We start from the raw sequence: 25,837 nt of genomic DNA on the forward strand, positions 1-25,837 counted from the left end.
TCGAATTTTTATCAAGGATGACGTTTTTCTTACCGCCACGCACGGGATCTCGTTTATCGCGAATAATCCAAGTGTCGTCAGGCATTTGTGCAATAAATTTTATTCCAAAGATAAATCGTTCTTCCTTGTGTTCGTTTTTTATGTGCTCGATTATCTTCTTGGCCCGTTCCAGGTTCATCGTGGCATCAACAGAATTAGTTTTCCACGTCGACCAAGTGTGAATCGCTCCATCATCGAAAAATTCCTTCTTGGCACGATCGACCTCAGGTATAATATATTCTGCCTCATCAAGATCAAATGCATCCATTATTATATTTTAGACAAATATCTAAATTATAATGAATAAATGTTCGTGGATACCAATCGGATCAACAAAATCATGCGACAAATCCTGCAGAGGTGATTATTGTGGTGCTCACATATATGCAATTCGACGAGGCAGTAAAGGACCACAGCGGTGTTTAGTTTGTCAAGTTGGCACGCGAGGAAAAACTCGATTGTGTTTATCCTGTGGAGGGAAAAATTATCGAGAATTACGCCGATATTACGAAAAAAAATCCTCGTCGATAATAACATGCGAAGAAGATTATATTAATCGATTCAAGGCAAATTATGATTTAAACAAACAGAATATTGTATATGAATCCAAAATCAACGATTCCTGCAATGAAAATCACGCACGAGTATAAATCGCATCCTACGATCAAGGGATACGAAGCGTCGTCCGATGGTATCGTTAGGCATATCAAAACGAAGAATCAAATCAGTAAAGTTAATAAATTTGGCTATATAGTACATAACTTTAACGGAATAAATTATCTCAGCCACAGGTTCGTGTACGAATGTTTTCACGGACCTATCAAAGTCGGCCTTGTTATCGACCACATCGACGGAAATAAAGCTAATAATAAATTATTTAATCTTCCAGCGGTAACTCAGAGTGAAAATTCCAAATTTGGTAACGGCGGCGGACGATCAGCCAAGGCAGTTAAATCAGTAAATCGAGAGACAAATGAAGAAATTATATTCACGTCGATGAACGCCGCCGCAAAATATTTCGGTATTCATCCGAATTCCGTGCGACTTGTAGCAGAAAAATTTCAAAACGCAGCATTTTCATATGAATTCAGCGCTTGGATCGAATTTTCCTACATCCCAATAATATCCGATTCGGAAAAGTGAAATCGAAGATTTTTGAAATTGAATATTACAAAATTAATATAATATGGATGAACAAACCATAAGCAATATTATCGAAGCTATCGATGACCTGAGAAAGAAAAAAATAAATCTTCCATCGGAGTTGGACGCGAATAAAATCCGATCCGAATTCGAGACGATTGTTCAAGGGAAACTTGAATATAAATACACGCTGCCATCCGAATACAAATTAATAAAGAAAATCCAAATCGCGATGTATCAATCACTTGCGACAGTCAGCGATGATCAAATCGAGGATTTTGTTAAATTATCGACGCTGGTAGAAAAAGCTAGATTGATTTTATCAGAAGCATATGAATCAAGAAAAATTACAAGTTCACGCGTCAGGCAGCTAAAAAAACTTGTCGATGAAAGTAAAGTTAGGGAATCCCTGATTCCTGATTCTTGAATCTTCCTGAAGAAATTCCACAAAAAAAAACAAAAATTAAAAAAATATATTAATTTTGAAAATTTCCCTGGTTTTTATTTATTTTTTTGGCCCATTTTTCCCTGGTGTACAGATTCAAAAAATCTATGATTTTACCAGCAGATTGATACTTATCGTTTCCCCGCGTATATCAAGCAAATTTCCTTTCTGATCTGTTAGTTTGAAATTTATCCTCGTCAATAATCGATTATGACATCGCAGGTAAAACGGATTCACTGGCTCCTTTATTATCAAATAACCAGGAGAAGCGCTAGGTGAAAACGAATACAAAATAAAACCCTGCTGCGCCTGATTTGACTCTGACGAATCAACATTGTAGCTGCCCTCGACAACATCCGCGTGAAGATAAATCGCGATAACCTCCGTTATGTTAACGATACCTGGCGATATATGCCGCCCCTTCCCGGCGGGATCGTTATTGTGTTTGAGAATCGATTCTGATTGTATTTTTTTAGTCCACGCGGCATGTAACTTCGGAAATAAATCATCGATGGTATCAGTGACGGATTTTCTCATTTTATCAACATCATAATCGGGAAATTTGAAATTTGGTAGCGTTTCCTCGGTTAATTCAAATAATCTCATAAATTTTTGTTTTTCTCCTGAATTTTTGATCAACTCGTATTTGCTAATAGGAAGAACATAATCGGCAATTGATATATCGTCGACTACCGCCTGAATGAACATACCATGATAATATTCAACATCATTCGCGAGTTGATTTAAAATCTTCACGCGTCCGATAATTTCGCTACATGAGCCCGATTTATTTAAGATGCATTCATGAAAGGATTCCCGCAATAAATTTAAATGTAATTTATGTTCTTGATTAAATTCGTTGATGGTTCTTCTTATCGAGATGCCTTCTATGGGGGCTATTATCCTGTTAATGTGGGTAGCGTCGAAGATTTCCACGCCGGGGGGAATTTTAGGAAGAGGCAACCACGAGAGAATTCTTTTGTCCCAAAAAGTGAAAGCGAACATTACCAAGTTAAATTTGTGGTTATTTATGAGGTTGATGGCGCTATCGATCAGAGACTTGTGTTTGATATCTCCGTACCATCCTTCGTCGGTGGTAAAATCTGATTTTTTTGGCTCCGGTTGCTCTGGAGGAGCTTCTTCGTGCCAACCTGGAATAATAAAATCTGGTTTTTCTGGTTTTGCCAGAGGTGCGATTTCAGGCCAACCTAATATGGTCCTAATCGAAGATTGGTAAATATCTACCATATATGGTGATTTCACTTCTATCATCGACGACAACGTTGGATCGTGCGAGGATATCTTTATTCCCGGAGTAGCATCGCCGGTTATATTTGATATTCTACTGGTAAATTCCTTACCTAGTTGCTCAATTTCGTAACTGCCTGTTGGTATACCAACGACGATCCAATCGGGAGTTCCATCGGGTTTGTTTTTGTTGGCAAAAACAAGCGAATTGTTTGATAATAATTTGCCAAATGATTTCGATCTAACATTGGGCCAACTGTTGTAGACACGCAGTTGTGTTAACGCAATTTCTTTGGCGCTAATTGGTGTTGGAAAATTAATGCTAAATTCTGGCTTGGTTGAGCTTAACGATATTAGTGTTGTTGTCGGCGGTGTCGTGTTTGTCACGATCTGGGCTAGTTCGGACATTATTAATATTCATTTGTTCAATCTCCGAGTAAATACTGATCATTGCCGAAAATTCGAGATCGGAGATAACGCCGTCATTGAGACTCTCGGAAAGTAACGATGATAATTTTGAATACGCGTCGTTGACCTTGGTTAGTTTGTTTTTGTATAGAGACAATTTCTCACTCGTGCATGAAGAGATTTTTTTCGCTACGATATTGAGAACACCAGCGATTGTTGTTGTTGATGAGATTATTATCGTTGCTACGATCGGCGCTATCGTTGTTACCGCGGATAAAATTATTCCCGCACCGGCGACTACCGCGGATACCGTGTACACGGCAATATCAATGGTAACTAATCTACGCTGGTATTTCTTTATTTTTGTTTGATACTCGTCGAGGAGCTTTTTTAGCGAATCCTGCCATGAACGCGCCTGATTGTAGCGATAATCCGATGCGGTCATTTATTAATCTACGATAACAATTACGGATTACCAATTGTGTTTATCCCGGAATACCAACTGATTCCCATCCCGATAAATATTCGAAAATTACAAAATAGGGAATCGGTCCTGTGGTGGTTCTGTCTGGCGGTTCTAGATCGCATACCATATCGCTATCTTCACTTAGCGAAACAATAAAAAATCCAGGATAAAATTCGTGGATTTTACGGTTTTGTCCTTGTATCTTAAATTTTATCTCGGAAATAACATATACTCGATATACGCCAGTAATTGGCACGGTGAAATAAAACCCGATACTATATTTAGGGTCCCAAGTATATTTGTATGTCTTAAACACAAATGCCACATTGCAGTTAAGATTTTTTGTTACCACCTGATTTGGCACGTGAAAACGCGCCAATTTTGGAAGATTCAGTGGTGATATTTTTGTGTTGATATCGTTAATTTTTGTAGATGCGTCGAGAAGATCCTCGTTGACTTTTTTTATTTTCTCATCTGTCGATTCACGTTCCGCATTAAACCCCTTAGTAAATTCGGGAATAACAAGTTCGCTGAGTTTATTAATTTCCTTGCTGATTTTTTTGTTGAGATCGTCGATTGTTGTTCTCTGACCCAACGAGATATTTATTTTGGTAATTTCCTCGTTGATGGATTTTACTCTTTCGATGAGATCGCTGTGTGATGTTCTATCGGCTTTTTGAAATATTAATGCACGTGCCGCTTCAATATCTTTGTTGATTTGGGCGATATCCTCATTGATGAATTTTGTTTTCTCGGTAAGATCGTCGATTGATGTTTTATCGATTTTCTGACCCATCGCGGTATTTATTTTGGTAATTTCCTCGTTGATGGATTTTACTCTCTCGTTGAGATTGTCGTGTGTAGTTGAGGAGGTTTCGATGAATTTTTTTATATCCTCGTCGAGTTTTTTATTGAGATTTTTTGATACCTCGTCGAGTTTTTTAAGATCGTTAGTTAGTTTGTTAAATCTTTTTGTTATTTTTTCCTGGAAATCATCGGTTGTTGCCTTATCGGACTTTAGAAGCATCGCCACTGATAACTCATTGTCGGATTTTTCCACATCCGCGATATTGGCCTTCAGGGGTAACTCCGCGATAATATCGGTAATATCAGCTATAGATTTTAATACCATCTCCGATTGACGAGTAAACTGACTGATATGACCATTATATTCTTCTCGCTTGATTATATCAGTTATTTTCACGTTGCTGGTGTGTAATCTTCCCTCGGTATTTTGAAAAACAGCAACTTCGCCAGGATCTACCTCTGACAGCGATAGGAGATTGTTAATATCACTCTTGGTTGCAAATTTTGATGTATCGATGTCGCTTATTTCTGTTTTTTCCTTCCTAAAGAGCGATCTACCGTAAATGTCAACCATGATATTTATCTACGGTATATTCAAATAAAATTTTGTTATAAGGGCCGGATGATTTTGAAATTGCGTCAAGAACATTAATTGACTCCGAGCCGCATATCGGTGGATCCGCTAATGTTTGTGTTGGAAGAGTCGAATACCAAATCGGAAGTCTCAGCGAAGACACGTAGTTGATAAATTCTTTCGGTGGTGCTAATCCGTACGAGTCAAAGTAAATAACTTCGCGAGGATTAATCGCGTAGGCAACCCAATGCGTGCCAGGGCCGGTATTTTTATCGAGATTTATTATTCCTGTCTCGGTAGGGTTTGGTTTTTCTGGTAGTTGATCCCGCATAAATACGCCTCTGAAAAATTTTATTTTTTTATTCTTTGCTTCGCTAAGTAGATCTAAATTTGAATAGGCCGTGCTAATCTTAGGCCGGATCCGTATGGGGGGCGTCTTAGATAAAGGCCGTTTCCCTTTTTTTTACCGTATCTTCCTCCCATCACTTTTTGTGCTAATTTGGAACCTATACCTCCGAGAGCACCTACTCCTATTGCTTTTGCGGCCGCCGGAAGAATCCCAGTTAATAGCGCTGGAAGAGCAGCTAACAGAGGAAAAATGCCGCCTGTTTTGACCATGTCTCTGATGGCGCCTATGGAGAGACTCACATGAACGCCGGAATTTGCTGATTTGGCCTTGATAAATCGTTCACGTTGACCTCTAGTTAGCGATAGTTTGTTAGGTCCACCGTGAATCTGATCGTTTTTCAAGGTTAATTTCATACCGCATCGCTTTGATATCGCTGATTGGAGCTTTTTCATCTGACCCGGGGTCAGAGTTACGCTGACGTGTTCGTATGGCATATTAATAACCGCTTAATCTAAATTTAGAATTTGTCACATGTTCTCGACAGGAGCATCGATGACTCTCATTCTGCCGCTGATGCCTTCCAGGATCATTGTTCTATCGCTGAGGATTACCGCGATGGCTCTTGCTGCTCCGGCTGTGTTAATTCTGGCTTTGAAATGGATATCGACAACGGATTGTTTTACCAAATCGAGATGTTCCAAGGAGAAGTAATAGATGGGATAGCGAGTATTAAAATCCAACTGTGATATTTGCAATCCGGTATCGATATTTTGATCGCGACCCATGAAACTTAGCAATCGATGATATGCGCGGGCAGTCGAATAGTTGTCAAAATCAATCGATATTTCCTCCGATGGTTCTTGCTGCCCGTTTATCCTTAGTGATACATTTGTTGCATCGAAATTATCAAATATCATGTGACTGCGATTTTGATTGTATCTGTTTGCGTTTTGAAGAGCAACAAAGATGTGCCTAGGTGCCGAAACGCCTTGTTGTGACGCAATTCTCCAGGTAAATATTCCGTTGATATTAACATCGCAGGAGTCGGTCATCGTTGTCAACCAGGACATGACGGACTTTCTGCCTTGATTCATGAATGATAATAATTTTTCTTCCTCGAGCATCGATGGAACTATCGCTGGCATCCACAAGGTAAATTTGTTTAGGACAACTTTACCAATATTAACATCATCCGCGCTCACTTCTCTCCAGATAGCTCTGTTATTACCTTCGGTGTCTCGAATAAAAGTTATCGTGTGTTTTGCTCCATAAATAACTTTTCTAAAATGTCTGCAAAATCCAAAAATGTGAGATAACGGAATTGCACAGGAGAATCTTCGTTCATCGCCAGTCAGCATAGCTCTCCGCGTGGCAAATCCGAGGTTGTAATCGACATTGGAGCCAACTATTATGTCCTCAAAGGCACCAATAACAGCAGGAGGAATATCGCGATTAACAGGTCGTCTTTTTTCATACAAGGTAGAATCAGGAAAGTCGGAATTATCCTTGGCGAACATCATACCAGGACCGGCTGATCTGGTAAAATCATCCGAGTACCTGGCTAGGCCTATAATCGTCGTTGCTACATCAACGTTGTCCGTGATTGATTCGATCTCTCTTCCGTCAATCATGTAAGTGGCGCTCTTGAATAAAGCCATGATACCGTTGTTAACGAATCCGACTTGAAAATTTCTTTCATAATTGGTATCGTTTGTCCTAATAATTTTACCAACAACTTCGATATACGCCTCAGATGGAAGAAAATATCTTGTTGTATCGTGAACTTGAATTTCCAAGCGATTATTCATATTCGGTGTCACTGCTTCGTACGAGAAATACTGGAAATCCCGCACGGATGTGTCTCTACCTACGGGCTCGTCCATGTCAAACACTTCATTTGACACTTGTGCGAACATTTATTATTAAGAATATCATCTAAAACGAAGACCGCTGCCTGAAATGAAGCTTGTATTTGCTAGATTTGTCTTAGCAACTTCCTTTGCTAGATTTGTGTTAGCAACTTCCTTTACTAGATTTGTTTTAGCAACTTCCTGCGCTAGATTTGTCTTAGCAACTTCCTGCGCTAGATCGTTTATTTTTTTATTTGCCGCGTCGTTTATGGCTTTGCTGATTTCGGGTGGCATTTCTCTGGTGCTAGGTAATTTGACGGGTTGTTTTTTGCGCATTAAATTTAATATTTTACTTTTGACAGCATTGAAGCCCTTGCTGGCCAAATTACCGATACCAGAGATAGCAGTCTCGCCGATCTTTCCTATTGCTTTTAACCCGAACTGTTTGACCACGGGTCCGATTTTAGGTATTATTCGCGTAACGAGACTTCCAATGATATCGCCGAATCCATTACCGTGAATATATTTGTATACGGGCAATCGAGAGTTTACTACGCGGACCTGTTTGGGTCTGCGCTGATGTTTGTGAACAATCATTGTTATTTCAATTATGTTGTTTTAATCGATGAGCTCATCGACAAGTTCCTTGTAAATGTGAGAATCGATGACACCACCACGGAGTAATCGCTGACAAATATCTGAGGCTTCGTTGATTACTTCGCGAGAGTTATTTCCTGCTCGTTTTCCTCCGATTAATACCTCGAGGCGAGACACGTCGTTGACAACACTGTCAGGGCAAATGGTATATCCGCTTCCTGTCTTTGGTTTTGAAAATGGAGATGGCGATAACGCTTCCTCGAATTCTTCTTTTTCGCCTAATTCTCTTACAGCTTTTTTAAATTTCTGGTAACTTGGAAGATAAGGATCGACCTTAATCCACTTCGAAGCAAAATACACAGCGGGAACCCATTCCTCGGAGGAATATTTTTCTGAAGTTCTCGGAAGTAAATATTTGCCTTTTTCGTCGTAACCGTACTTGGCAATTTCAACTAGGTTGCCTTCATTTAATTTTTTAAGCCCCGCCTGAGAAAAATCCATGCCGGGAAAAGTTCCATTAATTCTTGAAGTTTCACCTACCGATGTTCCCGTAATTTCACTTTTTGAATATTGCTCAACATGAGCATAATTCACCCCCCGGGCCTGTTTCACATTATATTTTATTCGATATATTGCCTTAGTCCAAAGTTCTCGTGTTTTATAAAAATTTGATCCCGCATCTGTTAAATATTGATGTCGAATATCAAAGGTTCGCTTTGCAAAATAACCAAGATCCTTAAGATCATTAGGATCAAAGTTGTCTAATTCCAACTTCAGTTCGAGAAACTTTGATTCCCTAAATTTATCCCTTATATTCGCGAGATTATCTGTTTCCCTTTCCTTCTTTTCTTTTTTTTCTTCCTTTGGTATTTCTTCTAGTTCTTCTTCTTCTTGCGCTTGTTCTTCTTCTTCTTGCGCTTGTTCTTCTTCCTCCTCTTTTATTCGTTCTCGTTGTGCATGTTTCGCTTGTTGTTCTTCCCTTAATTCCTCCAAATACCGCTTCATCTTATCTTCTCGTTGTGCTTGTTCTAGTTGTTCTTGTTTTAGTTGTGCTTGTGCTAGTTCTTGTTCTCGTTGTGCTTGTTCTAGTTGTTTTTGTTCTAGTTGTGCTTGTGCTTGTTCTCGTTGTGCTCGTGCTTGTGCTTGTGCTTGTTCTTGTTCTCGTTGTGCTTGTGCTTGTGCTCGTGCTTGTGCTCGTACTTGTGCTTGTACTATTCGATCCGGCAATAATCGAGTGTGTTGCTCGATATCCTGTGTCATAGGAATAAGCCCGCGCTTCCTAAGTTCCTTATCTTTCTTTTCATCGCCGTATGCAACCTGTTCGATCACTCCAGTGACTGGACTCAACAACTTTGACGATATCTCAGTAATTCCATATTGCGTGTCTTCGTAATCACGAACTTTTTTCTTAAATAATTGTTTTGCCGGGATGAGTTTCTTTACTGCCGCTAATTGCTCTCGCGCTAATCTGGCAGAATGAGGCTCTCCAACTCTACTAGCTTTCGGACTCATATTATTTTCAACTATATTGTTTTAATGCGAGGTAAAATTAGGATCAGCAGCCAAACTTTGCAAACTTCGTCGACACCAGAATAAATTTCCCCCCCCCCCTTTTTTTCCTTGTCCAGAATCATCGGAATTTGTTCACAAAAATTGCACTCTGCGGGGAATTTACGCAAATTAATTTTCGTAGGAAGCTTTATTTTTGAAATCTGAGGCTTCTACGGAGAAAGTTCTTGTAGGAGGCTTTATTTTGGTCTGGGAGTCTGGTCTGTAGAACTTCCCTGCTGCTCCAGTAATCATTATTGGCAGGCACTTCTACATTTTGAGCCATAAACTACTTATAAAAACAAAGTGCAAAGAAGTCAAAAGTTTGTGTTTAGTGAGATCTGCTTATTTCAGAATTTAAGGATCAATGTTACTTTGAGAAAGTTTTATAATAAACTTATGACATATGGTGCCATATACCAGGACTTTGCAAGAAAGGAAACTCATTTTCTAATTTCATAATGTATTATGTAAAAAAATCTGTCATTCAAACATTCCATGTTGAAAAAGTTACAGTAAGTAATGGCTAGACTAAGAATGATATACTGCTTCATCTTTATTACACTGTTTTCACTGGTGCCATAAAAATTACCTGTGTTATAAGTGAGTGCTCTGAAAACAAAAAGATTATTCCATGATGTGAAATCACATTATAATTGGTTCTCATGAGCTGGATGTAAAGAGAGATAAAAAAAATTTTTAAAATAAATTAGGTAGCAATGAGTTAAGAAAAATTTGGCCTGATTTTGTGTTAAAACAAAATTTTACAAAACAATAATACAACTAAATGTTGACCAGATTCAATGATCAAACAGAATTTAATAGGATTTAGAACCGCATTATGGCCAATCAGTTCAAGTGCTGGAGGGGGTTTCAAAAAATTTCAAAATAACCCTGACTTTCTTCAAAAAGGCCACAGAAAAAAAAGTATTCGTCTCTATATACTCAAAGTGTGCATAATACCCCAAAAACTTGAGCAAGAATAAAGTGATAATTAAATTTTGAGTGACAAGTGACTATGTTTGCGTATATATACATTTTTGTTTGTGTTTTTCAGCCTGGTTGGGGATTCTTGAAACCCCATACTGATCATGAAATAAGTGGGGCAGCATTGGACTGATTGGCATTATAGTGAGGAACCAATGTATATATACATGTATATTGGTAATTAGTTATAACAAATTATAGATAATGCAATGTATGCCTGGGAGTTCTGAGAGTCTTATTATAAATCACTATTGTACTTGATTCATGTACAAAGAGAACATGTCTACAATTCTGACTGATGATAACCAATGTATTCAAATAACAATCCTTTCATACCAATCCCACTATGATAACCAATGTATTCAAATAACAATCCTTTCAGGCCAATCCCACTATGATAACCAATGTATTCAAATAACAATCATTTCAGGCTAATCCCACTATGATAACCATTGTATTCAAAATAACAATCCTTTCAGGCTAATCCCACTATGATAACCATTGTACTCAAATAACAATCCTTTCAGGCTAATCCCACTATGATAGGCATTGTATTCAAATAACAATCCTTTCAGGCTAATCCCACTATGATTGCCATTGTATTCAAATAACAATCCTTTCAGGCCAATTCAACAATGATAGCCATTGTACTCAAATAACAATCCTTTCAGGCCAATCCCACTATGATAACCATTGTATTCAAATAACAATCCTTTCAGGCTAATCCCACTATGATTACCATTGTATTCAAATACCAGTCCTTTCAGGCCAGTTCCACTATGATAGCCATTGTACTCAAATAACAATCCTTTCATACCAATCCCACTATGATAGACATTGTACTCAAATAACAATCCTTTCATACCAATCCCACTATGATAGACATTGTACTCAAATAACAATCCTTTCAGGCCAATCCCACTATGATAGCCATTGTACTCAAATAACAATCCTTTCATACCAATCCCACTATGATAGCCATTGTACTCAAATAACAATCCTTTCAGGCCAATCCCACTATGATAGCCATTGTACTCAAATAACAATCCTTTCATACCAATCCCACTATGATAGACATTGTACTCAAATAACAATCCTTTCAGGCCAATCCCACTATGATAGCCATTGTACTCAAATAACAATCCTTTCATACCAATCCCACTACGATAGACATTGTACTCAAATAACAATCCTTTCAGGCCAATCCCACTATGATAGCCTTTGTACTCAAATAACAATCCTTTCATACCAATCCCACTATGATAGCCATTGTACTCAAATAACAATCCTTTCATACCAATCCCACTATGATAGACATTGTACTCAAATAACAATCCTTTCAGGCCAATCCCACTATGATAGCCTTTGTACTCAAATAACAATCCTTTCATACCAATCCCACTATGATAGCCATTGTACTCAAATAACAAACCTTTCAGGCCAATCCCGCTATGATCAAGAGTCTGGAAAAGGAGAAGAACCAATTGTTCAACCAGTTGAGAGACTTGGAATGGAGACTTGATCAGGAATCCAAGGCAAGTTAAAAATAAAAGCAGAACACACACACGCGCACACAAACACACACACAGAGACAGTATTAGGACCTGATGCCAACTGATGCTTTAAATCTTACCAAATCTATTAGTACAGTATTAGCTACTGAGGTCAAAGGTTACACTGGTTTCTTTAGTGACTGAAAGTTAAACCTGGAACCCCTCTGTGAGCTGACTTCCATAACATTGTTCTAATATTAATCACCCCTCCTTATACCGACCACCTGTAATAAATGGCAAGCCAAAAAATGTCTGGAGTTTCCAGTTTTGTGAAGTTTTACTATTTATGCCACTTTCCTTCTTCATGCATGTGATATGCTGGTCCGTTACAGGTGAAAACTGGCAGATGAATGAACTGACATAAATATTCCACACACACACACACACACAGTCACACACACAGAATGAGAAGTATAGAACAATAAATATTTACATTTTGGCACACACAAAAAACAAAACAACAAACATCCAGAATGATAAAAAGGTCTGTACTGCTAAAGGAAAAGAACAATATTTGGTTTATCCCACCCATTCCAATAATCACATGCATTCATCAAATGTCCAATAATGCTCACTTTATCTTGGTTTGGTAGTGATGACTGGGTCAGCTTTTATGGATCTCAACTACTATGCTTTGACAGGGGAGAGCTTGACTATGGAGACAGATAATATAAAAACAAAAGCAATTCTCATCAAACTTTATGAAAATATTAGTTTTTTAAAAAAGACACTAAGAAAAAAAATAGGTTGCTATCAGAAAAGGGTGACAAATATCAAGGTACATGTCCACTCATGTTGTACTTACAGGATGAAACATGAAATAAACTGGGTTCACTTCATAAGCAATAAGCCTATAAACCTCAAGTTAAATAATAATTTTTTCACCATTTGGCTGCAGATTCACGATTTTTCACTCACTATTTCAAGCTCCAGAATTTTGGGTAGGAATCACTTAGTTTGAAATGTAGTTGCAGACATAAAGATATCATTATATTGACATAAAAGTTGATCATAAAGTATGAAAGCACTATCTTTAAACCGTTTTAAATTCATTCTTGTACAGGAAAATGATACCAATTAAATTCTGTTCATTTATTTTACAAAGTATCAATAAGAATTTGTGTATGTTGTGCCAAAGGATATCCTAACAAGTAAAATGGGAAGTACTGGATAATCTTAACATTTGGTGGCAAGTTTATAAGAACTCTTGCAACAACCTAGCCATAGAGGGCAGTCTAGTTTTTCAAAAGATTGATATATGAATTTAGCCACTGTATTAGAAATCCTTATGTCAGTTAGATATACAAGGCTATTATGACACAAACATTAGAAAGTTTCCATCTTAGAAGTTATGCAAATGGAGCAGGACAATGGGAAGTGTTTATTCACTATACTATTCATCTAGTATTGGGAAGAAATGATCAAATGTTGGTTCCATTTTGCTTTATTGACCTTTTTCAATCTTTAGAGTACAGTATAGCAGCAAAGGTGAAGACTTCATAAATGCAGGGATTTTTTTGGTGATTTAATTTTTTCATATCATCTAGGTACTTTGCAAAGCATGTCCTTAGTTTATTAGATTACAGAGTATTTGAAGAAATTATTTAGTTTAGAAAAGATTAGGAAATGTTTGAACCAAAGTTTCTGTAAATTTGCTGATATTTACTGCAATTATATTAATATCAATACTTAAGCCAATGCTGGAGAAAATATGTAGTGCTGAAGTTAGCCTGAACCTAGACCCCATATGGTGTAAGATCAGTTTTGCTTTTAGGCTTTGTTGAGTACTCATGGACAAGCATTATTAGAAACTATTAGGCTTTGCTGAGTACTCAGAGACAGGCACAGTTAGAACTATTAGGCTTGCTGAATACTCATGGACAGTTACTATTAGATACTATTGGGATTCGCTTAGTACATATGAACAGGCGCCATTAGAAACTATTAGTCGTTTTGCTGAGTATTGATTGACAGATGCTATTAGAAACTCTTATGTAAAATTAGACTTAGCTGAGTACTCATGGACAGGCACTATGATAAACTATTAGGTTTACTGAGTACTCATGGACATGTACTATGATAAACTATTAGGTTTGCTGAGTACTCATGGACCAATACTATTAGAAACTATTAGGCTTGCTGAGTACTCATGGACAGGTACTATTAGAAACTATTAGGCTTGCTGAGTACTCATGAACAGATACTATTTGAAACTATCAGGCTTGCTGAATACTCATACACAGGTACTATTAGAAACTATCATTTTTGCTGAGTACTAATGGACAGATGCGATTAGAAACTATTCAGCTTGCTGAATACTCACAGACAGGTAAGACTATAAACTCTTATTTAAACTTTAGCCTATTGGTGCCAACATTCGTAAGTCCAAGTTTAACTATAGCTCTAATGCCTGCTTCTGTACAGGTTTTACAGTCTTAATGAGAGTCAAACTGAATACCTTTCTGTGTCACAAATTTAGATTTTTGTCTTGAAGATAATACATCCTGCAAGAGCTGATATTTTACTAAGAATGCAGAAGCTATCAAGTGCCAGTAATGTTGATTCCAGATAGAATAAAATCAACTTACTTATTGTTCATAGTTTAGCAAAATTACAGGAGGTGGGGTGACATTTAATTTGGATGTATGTAGGTATGTATGCATGCATCATATATATATATATATATATATATATATATATATATATATATATATATATATATATATATATGTATTCTTTTGAGCTTAGAGTAAACATACACATATACACACACACACACATATATGTATATGTATTCTTTTGAGCTTAGAGTAAATAAAGAACACACACATACACACACACACACACACACACACATATATATATATATATATGTATATATCTTTGTGTGTGTATGTATGTGTGTGTGTGTTCTTTATTTACTCTAAGTTTAAAAGAATACATATATATATATATATTTATAGGGTCAGTACTATTGTAGTTCGACTGTGATTGGGAGAAGTGGCATGATTTCTGCATGACAACTTTCTGGTACTTTTCTTTTATCAAGGTGTGAAGAGAAAGATCATAGAAAATAAAAATAAAATTTTATGAATGCATTTTAAAATATTTCTTACAAACCTATGATCAAAAGAGCATGATACACCTTCACTGGAGTGTGTATGATATGAAAGTAGAATCTCAAAGGTGTTCAGTTTATTATTCAGGTACCTCATAAAATTAACAGTGTCACTAATTAGCACACATAACATCACATATGCAAACAAAACTCAAAACAAGTGTCTTCGTCCAGTGACCATATTTCTATCTTGCAGTCATGCCTAAAACACAATCATGTCCCCTGCCTTCAATAATGGTACCCTGTCTTATGTCTTTGGTATAATAAATAATTTGTTGCCCATATTGGGGGGAGATATGAAGATTTGTTCACATTTGTTAAGTCTTGTTCCAGTTGAGCTTCACCCTTGTGGAATATGATTTGCTGTGGCTGAACTGATCTCCATATCTCCCCACAACAAGGGAGATCAAAGTATAATGTACCATTCCATGGTTCATACATTATTCATAAAATATAAAAGATAAAAGTTTTATCTTTGAAAAGTCCTTGACATTGTTGAAATATTTCTTGAATTTTTCACAAACTCCATTAATTTATCTAGTGGAATACATATCACTTTTTAATTAAGAATATTTGTTTTTCAGGTAATTTTCCAGAAAGATTAAATAAAATGGGATAAAAAATTTGTTGAGAACAAATGACATGACACATGTAGTTACCGGATGGAACAGCATCCCTTTTCCTTTAGTGGTACACTAGTTAGTTAAGTCATTCTACTTTTGCACCAATTGAACAGTGATAAGTAACATGGAGAAAGTTCAAGAAAAAATATGCATTGAAAAGTCCTTGAAAGTCCACTCTTTTGGGCTATATGAACTACGCATCCATTGTGTGCATCACAAGACACATTGATATTAAAATTCTCTAGACTGCCACAAATGTCAAATCTCATGATCACTTACCAGCATGTGAAATAAGCTGCACAACTGTTTATCTGCTAATGGATGTCAAGCTTTGCCCCTGCGGTAAGATCATCTTGGCACTTGTATGGAAACTTTTTGTAGCAGTCTAGAAAATGAAACTGTTTTTCATTGTAGGCCTATCATAAGGCAAATGATGAACGTAAGCAGTACCTTTTGGAGATCAACAGTACAAAGAACAACCTGGATGATGTTCGAACCCGCCAAAGAGCAGCCGTTACAATGCAGCAACGAGAAATTGAAAGCCTACCAAGGACACCTCGAGATGTGGGAGGGTGAGTCATGTAGCAACATACTCTACATTAATTATTTTTTGTGTGGTACCAATTTTTGTGAAGTACCAATTCTTGTGGGGTACCAGTTTTCATGGATTTCATGCTTGCTACAAAACCAAAACCATAACTTTAATGACCCAATAAATGATAGTCAGTAAGTGGAAACAGCAAAAGATATTTCCTAATCCACAAAATCATGTACAAACCAAACAAAAAATTCTCAGCAAAACCATGAAAATTGATACCCACAAAAATTGAAGAATTCACTGTTTTTGACATTCATTTTCATTTTTTTATGGTAAATACAGTTCAGTAGAACAGCTAACACACTACATCACTCCCTTGATAACTCACATGAAGATAATTTGCAAACATGCTTAGAACATGGGGTCAGGCATAGATCTCTTTTTTATTTAACCAGAAAACGTCAAAAATATTTATCTTTATCTATTAAACATAAAGAAAATCATGATCAATGTTAGTGAATGAAACTCTGATATATTAATTGTTTTCTTGTGGAAAGCGGTGGTTAGCACCTGGAAAGTTGAATAACATCATGAAATTCTCAGCTGTTAATGAAGTCATATATTTTGTTATATTTTCTTTCTAAACAACATTTTTAGTACACTGAAAATAACAATATTCATCAACCTTTTGATCAGTGAAAATGTCACTAATATTTATTGGTGGCAACACTTTAATATATATTTATATATATAGATAGATATAGATGTATGGACCAATTATATAAGTTGTTGTCAAATGTAATTCATGTTTTAGTCTTATTTTTTAATTTGGCTTCATTGTAATCATCATAAATGCAGGGTGTCCCTTTACTAGGTATTTTTAGATTTTAGCCAATTTTTGGTACATGGCTTTAGTTTGATGAAAACTTGAAAGAGTTCAATTTCCATCACACCATGACATGTTTTACATGAGTTATGCCCTCAGATTATTTCTCCTTCTGACTTTAGTTTCTGCATCATATCTTTACCAAGTTTTGTTGGATTTCAGCTAGTATTGGCATGCAGCTGTATTTTGACAAAACCTTGAATGAATTCAAAGTCTGGCATTCCATAACATCTTGTACAGGAGTCGTGGTATACCTCTTGATTACCAACCACCTGACTTGAGTTTCTGCATAATTTCATTACCATGCATTGTTGGATTTCAGTTAGCTTTTCATTGACGAAACCTTGCAAGTGTTTGATTTTATGGCATCCTACAGCATGATTTCAGAAAGTAGATAACGCGGGTTGATCCAAGCAGTGTAACCATGACCATATTTCCATATAAATAAGCTAACTTGTATAGGAAAAACAACAAATTTTTATTGGTCAGTTTCCCATGACAACCAAACAATTTACTCTTTTCTACCAATTCAGGGAAACAAGACATGAAAGTTAATATAATGTAAAGAAGCTCTGTCCCCTAATATCCTTTGAGTAACCATCCATCCAGGTTAAGTTTCCATAGCATAACTTGGTAAGAAATGCTATATTTCAACCTAACTTATCATACAATTTTATATTGATGTGTTCTTGAATAATTTGAATTTCCAGCATTCCATGTCATCATTTAAAGGAGTTATGACCCCTGAATGTCTGTTTTCTTAATATTGGTTTCCCAGCACAAGTTTGTCTGCATAAATCCCTGTCAAGCAAACTGTAATGTGTGCGTCCCTTGTGATGCACCCTTAACAAATACCTATTGTGTTTTATTTATTCTGAATGTGAGATTTTCTTTTGAATAAAGCGCCTTGTGAACAGTTGTAAAGATAACAGTTTGTTATCATGTAAAAATCAGATTAAAATAAACAACTTCAGCCCTGGCTAAAGTTATATTTGTATAAAGTTTCCAAATTTGATTTATGAATTTGAATCTATGCATGCCAGATTCTTGGTTCTTTTTTTCAATAGCAAGGCATTCTTTGTAGCAAAGTATTTCCTACATATGATATATTGGAGTATTTTGGGGTCAAAATTTGCATTTTATTACATATAGACATTTATTACTGTATGGTTTGTTATGTCAAAAGGCCACTTTATATGGAAATGTCATATTTATTATATTGCAAAAGCCAATAGTGGGACATTATTTAATTTTTTGTATGTAAATACCCTTAGAATTGATGGGAATTGTTTCTTCCCCTGCTACTGTATATTTTATGGAGGAGTATATAGTACCACCGTACCCATGTCTGCCTGTCACACCATATTTAATTTGTTACCAATTTCATCTCTAATCAATGATTTTTGAAGTACTTTATGAATTTAAACCAAATTTCACATGAAGCCTTACATGAAGAAATCCTGGATCATTTTTTGTTCAGCAAAATATGACCAAGTTATGGGTTCTCTCTTTGATTCAGAGCTTTGTCTTTGAGTATTAAACCCAGCTTTCTTCCACTTCACCTTACTGTTTGCATTTCTAGCTGTTTTTTGAATGTATGGATACATGTACATACAGGATGTTAAAATAGCAAATCAGAATAAGAGATAAAGACATTCTGTGGTTTGCAAGATGAGCAAACATGGAGGCCATAACTTTATACTTATCAGTGTAACTTGATCCTTTGAATTGACCCTACTGTCGAATTCTCAAAAAAGCTTATGATTGATATTGATAGATATAATTAATAATAAGACAGTTTACAATGCATATGCATAGGGCTCATGACCTATCTATTTCAAAACCACTGGTCATACACATATGTGCATCATAGCTAGCTGTAGGTTGTACAGCTTACTTAGTATACATATTTGTTATACTTATTTAAGTATTTTGGAGTTGGGTGGAACTGGGCTATCATTAACACGGTCTTGTAGACCCGTTTGATCTGATTAAATGAAATATTAATTGTTGTTCTAGCATTTAATGCTTATATAGTTTAAACCAAAGTTTGTTAAATCCTGATGCTTAAATGCTTGCTTGGCACCTTAAATGTCATCAAAAATATTCCAGATGAAAATGATTTATTGATATGGACTTTTACAATGGTCTCCAGATACTGGACAGAGAACATCAGGTTTATCGTAACAAGTAACTAAGTAGCATGTATTTGTTTGAATATGCATTGTGACATCACAGCATGCAACATTCTTCAGTCTGGTTTGCAATGGATCACACTTTTAGATTGGCCTCATCCAAAATATGTCTGGGTAATTTCAAATAGACCTTGCCTTTGTATTGCTCAATAAGTATAAATAATGACCTGTCAAGAAATACAGATGTATGAAGATCCAAATGAAGTCAATAATTACCATATAAAGGTATGTGGGATCAAATTCTAACAAACGACACTCTCTACTGAAAAAGTCTGCTCTGAACATTTACATGATCTTTACGGCTTTTGCTATAATTACTGTCATTACTGCCACCATAGTCATCATCACTAACATTATTATCATAATCATCTCCTAAACTGGATTTATTTGGCACTTTTTTAAATTAATTTTGTAAATTTAATTATTTTTGAGGGCATTAATTTTCATGGTTTTTTGAGAAATTACATGTTTATTGGTACTTGAATATGTAGATTAGAGGATGGGTATTACTGCATCCACAGAAAACTCATTATGCATTGTGTATTTAAATTCATGGTGTCTTTTGTCTTTAAATTTATTGTGTCTTAAGATTGTTGTCTTTAAATTTATTGTGTCTTGTGTCTTTAAATCCATTGTGTATGACATCTTAAATTCATTGTTTTGTGTCTTTAAATTCATTGAGTCTTATGTCTTTAAATTCATTGAGTCTTATGTCTTTAAATTCGTTGAGTCTTATGTCTTTAAATTCATTGAGTCTGATGTCTTTGAATTCATTGAGTCTTATGTCTTTAAAATCATAGTCTAATGTCTTTAAATTCATTGAGTCTTATGTCTTTAAATTCATTGAGTTTTTAAATTCATTGAGTCTTATGTCTTTAAATTCATTGAGTATTATGTCTTTAAATTCATTGAGTCTTATGTCTTTAAATTCATTGAGTCTTATGTCTTTAAATTCATTGAGTTTTTAAATTCATTGAGTCTTATGTCTTTAAATTCATTGAGTCTTATGTCTTTAAATTCATTGAGTCTGATGTCTTTAAATTCATTGAGTCTTATGTCTTTAAATTCATTGAGTTTTTAAATTCATTGTTCACAGCCACCACAAAATCCATGAAAATTTATACCCCATGAACAAAAGTGAATTGAAAGTAGATACAAATGGATGCTCTACTTCATACAGGTCTGAAAATGGTTACTCCACCTTGAGAAAAGGTTCTGTGAAAACTAGAGATTCAGCTACATCACGATATAGCATGACAACCCGAACCTCAGGTCTTAGGTATTGTTTTATTGGCACCAACTCATAAATATTGTCAGGGAGCACCTCAGCACAGGGCTATGGGTTTGAGTTGAGGCAAGTTTTTCAATAAGCTTTAATGCCCCCTACATGTATGTTTCATGTGAAGGAGACTCAAGAGAAACTTAATGTGAACAGATTTTATTTATTTCTTTTTTCTGTTTAATCATTAGTCTAAATTACATTTTAGTATTGTTTATCAACTTCTGTTCATCAAGCTATTGCTTCAAAGACCTCTTGAATGGGGAGGAGTTTTTGAAAGTCATTAAAAATTAAACTTTCCTGTTTAAAACTTATTGTTTTGTATTATTGAAATTGTATCTTTTTATCTGTTTCTTTCACCTTTGTTTCCTGAGAATAACACTCAGACATTCAAGATATTTCAACCAAACCTTGATACTTAAGAGTGTCTTTATTTGCTACTTTTTATGTTACCATGGAGACAAAGTAGAGTATAAGTAGTATCTAGATTGAGAGTGCTGGACCCGTAGCAACTAGCATAAGTAGTATCAAAATTGAGAATATTCTAAACCATAGGATACTTTCAATAGAAGTCTTAAGATAAACAGGGGACAGCGGGCTATATGTCAAAAAAATCAATGGTCCATGTGAAATAATCAAAATGACAATTTATACAAAAATGTTTACAATATATTCAGATTAAAAATTTTCATTTAAAATAATTGAAAAATATGACTTAAATTAATGCAATCAGATGTGATTGATCAAGTGAAGTTAGCTATATTAGAAGCCCATATATTTTGATTTGAAAACCTACTGATCTAGGAGATGATCACATATTTATGGATACAGCTTTGTTTACTACAACTGGATTATTAAATAGGAGATAAAAACAATATCAGATAAAACAACTTTGCACTTAGGTATCTTAAACAAAGGGTAAAAATCACTGATAAGTAAATTAATCTGTGTTGTCCAGAACTCAAATATTGAACAAAGAGAAAAAAACTGATTTTATATAGTTGTACATATCACTGTAATACAACTGTAATCTACACAATGGTTGTTTTCATCAGGGGGAGATAATCAAATGGTATATAAAATACATTAAAAAATTAATTTGCTATATCATATTTTCTAGGAGCTGGGTAGTGTCAGTGATATATCTTTCAAAAAGCTCTGCAGGTCTCTGAAAATTTGGTAATCATGTGGATCTGCTGTCAAAACCATTTCAAAATTTTGACTCATTTTCTGAAACATATTTGAAAAGTGTTTAGGGGCATTTTACTCTAGTAGAATTGTATACATTTTTTAAAGTACTGAATATATGCAATATTATATAGTCTCCTTGTTGTTAAGGATTGAATTCTTCATCCTCCTCATCCTGATCATCCTCACCCTTATCATCATCACCATCATCATCATCATCATCATCATCATCATCATCATCATCATCATCATCATCACATTGGCACTTAATAGCATTTTCATAACAATCACAAAGTTTGTGTGTAGTTGTCTATTTGTATAGAATTCAATAATTATTGCTTCCATATGATTGTTGTCTTTGAGTTGGTCTGGTATGCACCAATGGGTCTTGTCTACTCAAGTGTTTATTTAACAGGGTGTAAATGTTTTTCTGGCATGCACTTAGGAGTCTTCTCAAGTGTTTATTTAACAGGGTGTAAATGTTTTTCTGGAAGGGTAAGGTGTCTTAAATAATTATTCCATTTTTTCACAGTCCTAGGAATCGAAGAAATAAGTAAGTGTTTCATAACATGAATAAGTTATGTCAGTTGAGTAAAAGTTACTGGATACATTTCACTTTTTCTTATGAGCTGCTCACCTTTTATATTGCTTCACACATTTCACCAGATCCTATATCATTGCTATTTGGATCAATTTGACTTTTTCCACTAACCTTAAATCTTGGTGCCAAAAAAACAGTTGGTCAGACTGTTTGGAAAAAAACAACACTCACATAAGAAAACCAAAGAGACCAATAGGTATTACTTTGTTATCTGCATCATTTTCAACAAAGCATGGCTTTTACCAAAATTTGAGACTTAAATGTACCTAAGGGCAGACATGTTTTCAAGATGGCAGCATCTGATTCAGTGCAAGCTTTTACACACAATTTTACTATATGTACTTTTTAACAGAAATTATTTCATGCACCAAAAGATACAGAACTAGTTGATATTTACTTTGGAGAGTTTTCTTGTCTGAGCAGCTCAAAATTCTTCAGACACTTCAACCAACTGTTGCATGTGTAGGAAATGGTGTATACCTTGATTTAATGGCAATGAATTCACAGGCAGATCCAATAGAACTAGTGTTGTAGACCCTGATCTTCTGGCATGATTGTACTGGCTAATCCAGCAGAATCAGTGTTGTAGACCCTCATCTTTTGATGCTGAATGCAATGGCAGATCAAGTTAACCAGTGGTGTAGACCTTGATTTTCTGGCACTGAATGCATTTAGTAGATCCATTGTTTTAGATCCTAATCTTCCAGTGCCATTGCTACAACTGATGTGTGTCTACCATGTTGTACACGCTGTGTTTGGTCAAACACAGTAGCACAGCTATCTGTAATATTTGGCATATTTTTCTTTCAGCATTTGATACTATTCTTGACTAAGGAAAATATTAAGCAAGTTCATAATTTATTGGTGCTTCCTGTGTTTTGCAAGCTGAACCACTAAATGGTGGGTGTAATTTTAGATATCTTTCAATCAGAACAGTACAGTGCCATACTTGCACATTCTTCAGTCAGTCAGTACAGTACAGTGCCTCACTATAGCATGCTTAAGTCAATCAGTACAGTACAGTGCCTCACTATAACATGCTTAAATCAATCAGTACAGTACAGTGTCTCACTATAGCATGCTCAAGTCAATCAATACAGTATAGTGTCTCACTATAACATGCTTAAGTCAATCAGTACAGGACAGTGCCACACAATAATATGCTTCAGTCAATCAGTACAGTACAGTGCCTCACAAAAGCTTGTTTAAGTCAATCAGTACAGTACAGTGTCTCACTATAACATATTTAAGTCAATCAGCACAGTACAGTGTCTCACTACAGCATGTTTAAGTCAATCAGTACACTACGGTGCCTCACTAGCATGCTCAAGTCAATCAGTACAGTACAAATGACTCACAGTAACATGCTTCAGTCAGTACAGCCCATCACTATAGCATGTTTCAGTCAATTAGCACAGTACAGTTCCTCACTATAGCATGTTTCAGTCAATCAGTACAGTACAGTGTCCCACTCTGGCATAAATCAGTCAGTACTGTACAGTGCCTCAACCTAACATGCTTCAAGATAGAACAGTCTGTTATATGATAATGGTGTGATCATGGATCCCACTATACAAGTTAAAATATATCCCCTCATTTAAACACCTATCCCCCCAAAAAAAAAAAAACACAACATCAGTGACACATGAACTACAGCTTGGAATTGCATAAAACTGTGTAGTTATGTTCTTTTATAAGGGCCCTCTGTAAGAAGAGTGGCTTCTTCCTCAAGGATCCCAGGGAGGTGGGATCAAAGACCAGATGTACAGATCTTTTTCATTATAATGGCTTTTTCAAAGAACCCTGTTATTTTGGAGATCAAAGGTCAAGGTTACTCAGATACAAAGAAGGGGAAAAGGTTTCTTTAAAATAACTTTAATTTTGTACCCAATAATGGCATCAATTTTGAAAAGGGCCTGCTGATACATGAAGGAAATCCTGTTGCAGCCTTTTGGATTCAAGGATAAGGTCACATTATTAAATTCTATTAATATTCGGTTTCTGTTGAAAAATTAAATTCAGATTATAGATAAATGACCTAATTTGTATTAATTCATGAAGAATTGTGCCAAACATTTGTGATCATTACTGATTTACATGCAAAACATGCCATTGTTTCACTGAAAAATACTACATGCATTTTTTTCACTTGCCATAAGCCAGAGCATATCATGCTAAGATGTTGGTCAGATGCAAAGCCATCTATCTATCAACAGTTTTTTGTGTATGTACAATAACTTTGGTTGTTCACCATCTGCATGTATCAAACTTTGTGAATGGATTGTACTTTATGTAAGGAAGAAGCCTATCAATTCTGGTTCAAAAGGTCAAATGTCAACATCACTGTGACTGAAAAAGACAAATGGCTGTGCACAAAAGCCTGAGTTCTCCACCAAACATTATGGATCCTTGCACTTGGCATAAGGAAAAGGTCTTTTGGTAGGGGGTCAAAGATCAAGGTCACTGACTCAAAGCTGAACAATGGTTTCTGCACATAAATTTAGTTCTACATCACATACCTAGACCAATTTTGTGTCTGGCTTACATTTGGAGAAAGGAAGAAACCAATCAGTTTTGAGATCAAATGGGCAAAGCTCAGGATCACCATGACTGAAAGAATAAAAATGATTTCCACTCAATAGGACAAGTTCTACATCACTAGCATGGACCAAATGTTCTGGGTTGCTCATACTTAAAGAAAGGCAGTAGCCTACTGAGCTTGGAGACTAGTCTAAAAGTCATGATCACTATGACTGAAAGAAAAAATATGTTTCCTGCACACAGATTTCAGTTATTGACCATGCACTTTAACCAAAGTTTGTGGATGACTTACATGCTGGGTAGGAAACAAACTTAACGATTTTGTTATCAAAAGGTTAAAGGCTATGGACACTGACTAAAAGAAGAAAAATGGTTTATGTTTAATAACTATAGTTCTCCACCATGTACAGTTACCAAACATTGCACATAATTTGCACCTGAGATATGGAAGAAGCCTGTTGATTTCAATTTCAAAAGGGCAACAGTCAAGGTCTCTTTGACTGAAAAATCCAAAATTGTTTCTGTATATTTACATTAATTTTACATCATTTAACTGGACCAATCCTTGTGGATAGCTTGGACTTAGGGAAGAAAGATGCTAATAAGTTTTGGGGTGAATAGGGCAAAGGTCAAGGTCATTGTTGTAATTTAAAGAAGAAAAATGGTTTCTGCACAGTAACATTAGTTCCACAGCATGGACCTTGACCAAACTTTGAGCATGGCTTGTACTTGATAAGAGGAAGAAGCCTATTAAATTTGGTTAAAAAAAATTAAATGTCATGGTGACAGAAGCTGAAAGAAGAAAAATGGTTTCTTATAAAAAAATTCAGTTATCATTCATATACCTAGATCAG

At 35.7% G+C, this 25,837-nt stretch overlaps 1 protein-coding gene across 6 annotated transcripts in view; it reads left to right on the plus strand.

Annotated features, from left to right (window-relative positions):
• The window catches only part of LOC149797486 (coiled-coil domain-containing protein 169-like), a 74,831-nt gene that overhangs the window by 41,423 nt on the left and 7,571 nt on the right, over positions 1-25,837 (plus strand). For 5 of the 6 annotated variants that reach the window (XM_089962296.1, XM_089962292.1, XM_089962295.1 and 2 more), the window contains 3 exons: positions 11,901-11,996; positions 16,170-16,327; positions 20,555-20,653. In XM_089962296.1, the coding sequence (XP_089818422.1) occupies positions 11,901-11,996; positions 16,170-16,327; positions 20,555-20,653 (353 nt within the window). The remainder of the gene's footprint in view (positions 1-11,900; positions 11,997-16,169; positions 16,328-20,554; positions 20,654-25,837) is intronic. The other variant, XM_089962294.1, reaches the window with a different exon arrangement.

This window comes from Sinohyriopsis cumingii, chromosome 6 (genome assembly GCF_028554795.1).
Source record: "Sinohyriopsis cumingii isolate HCF-2022 chromosome 6, ASM2855479v2, whole genome shotgun sequence".
Lineage (NCBI taxonomy): Eukaryota > Metazoa > Mollusca > Bivalvia > Unionida > Unionidae > Sinohyriopsis > Sinohyriopsis cumingii.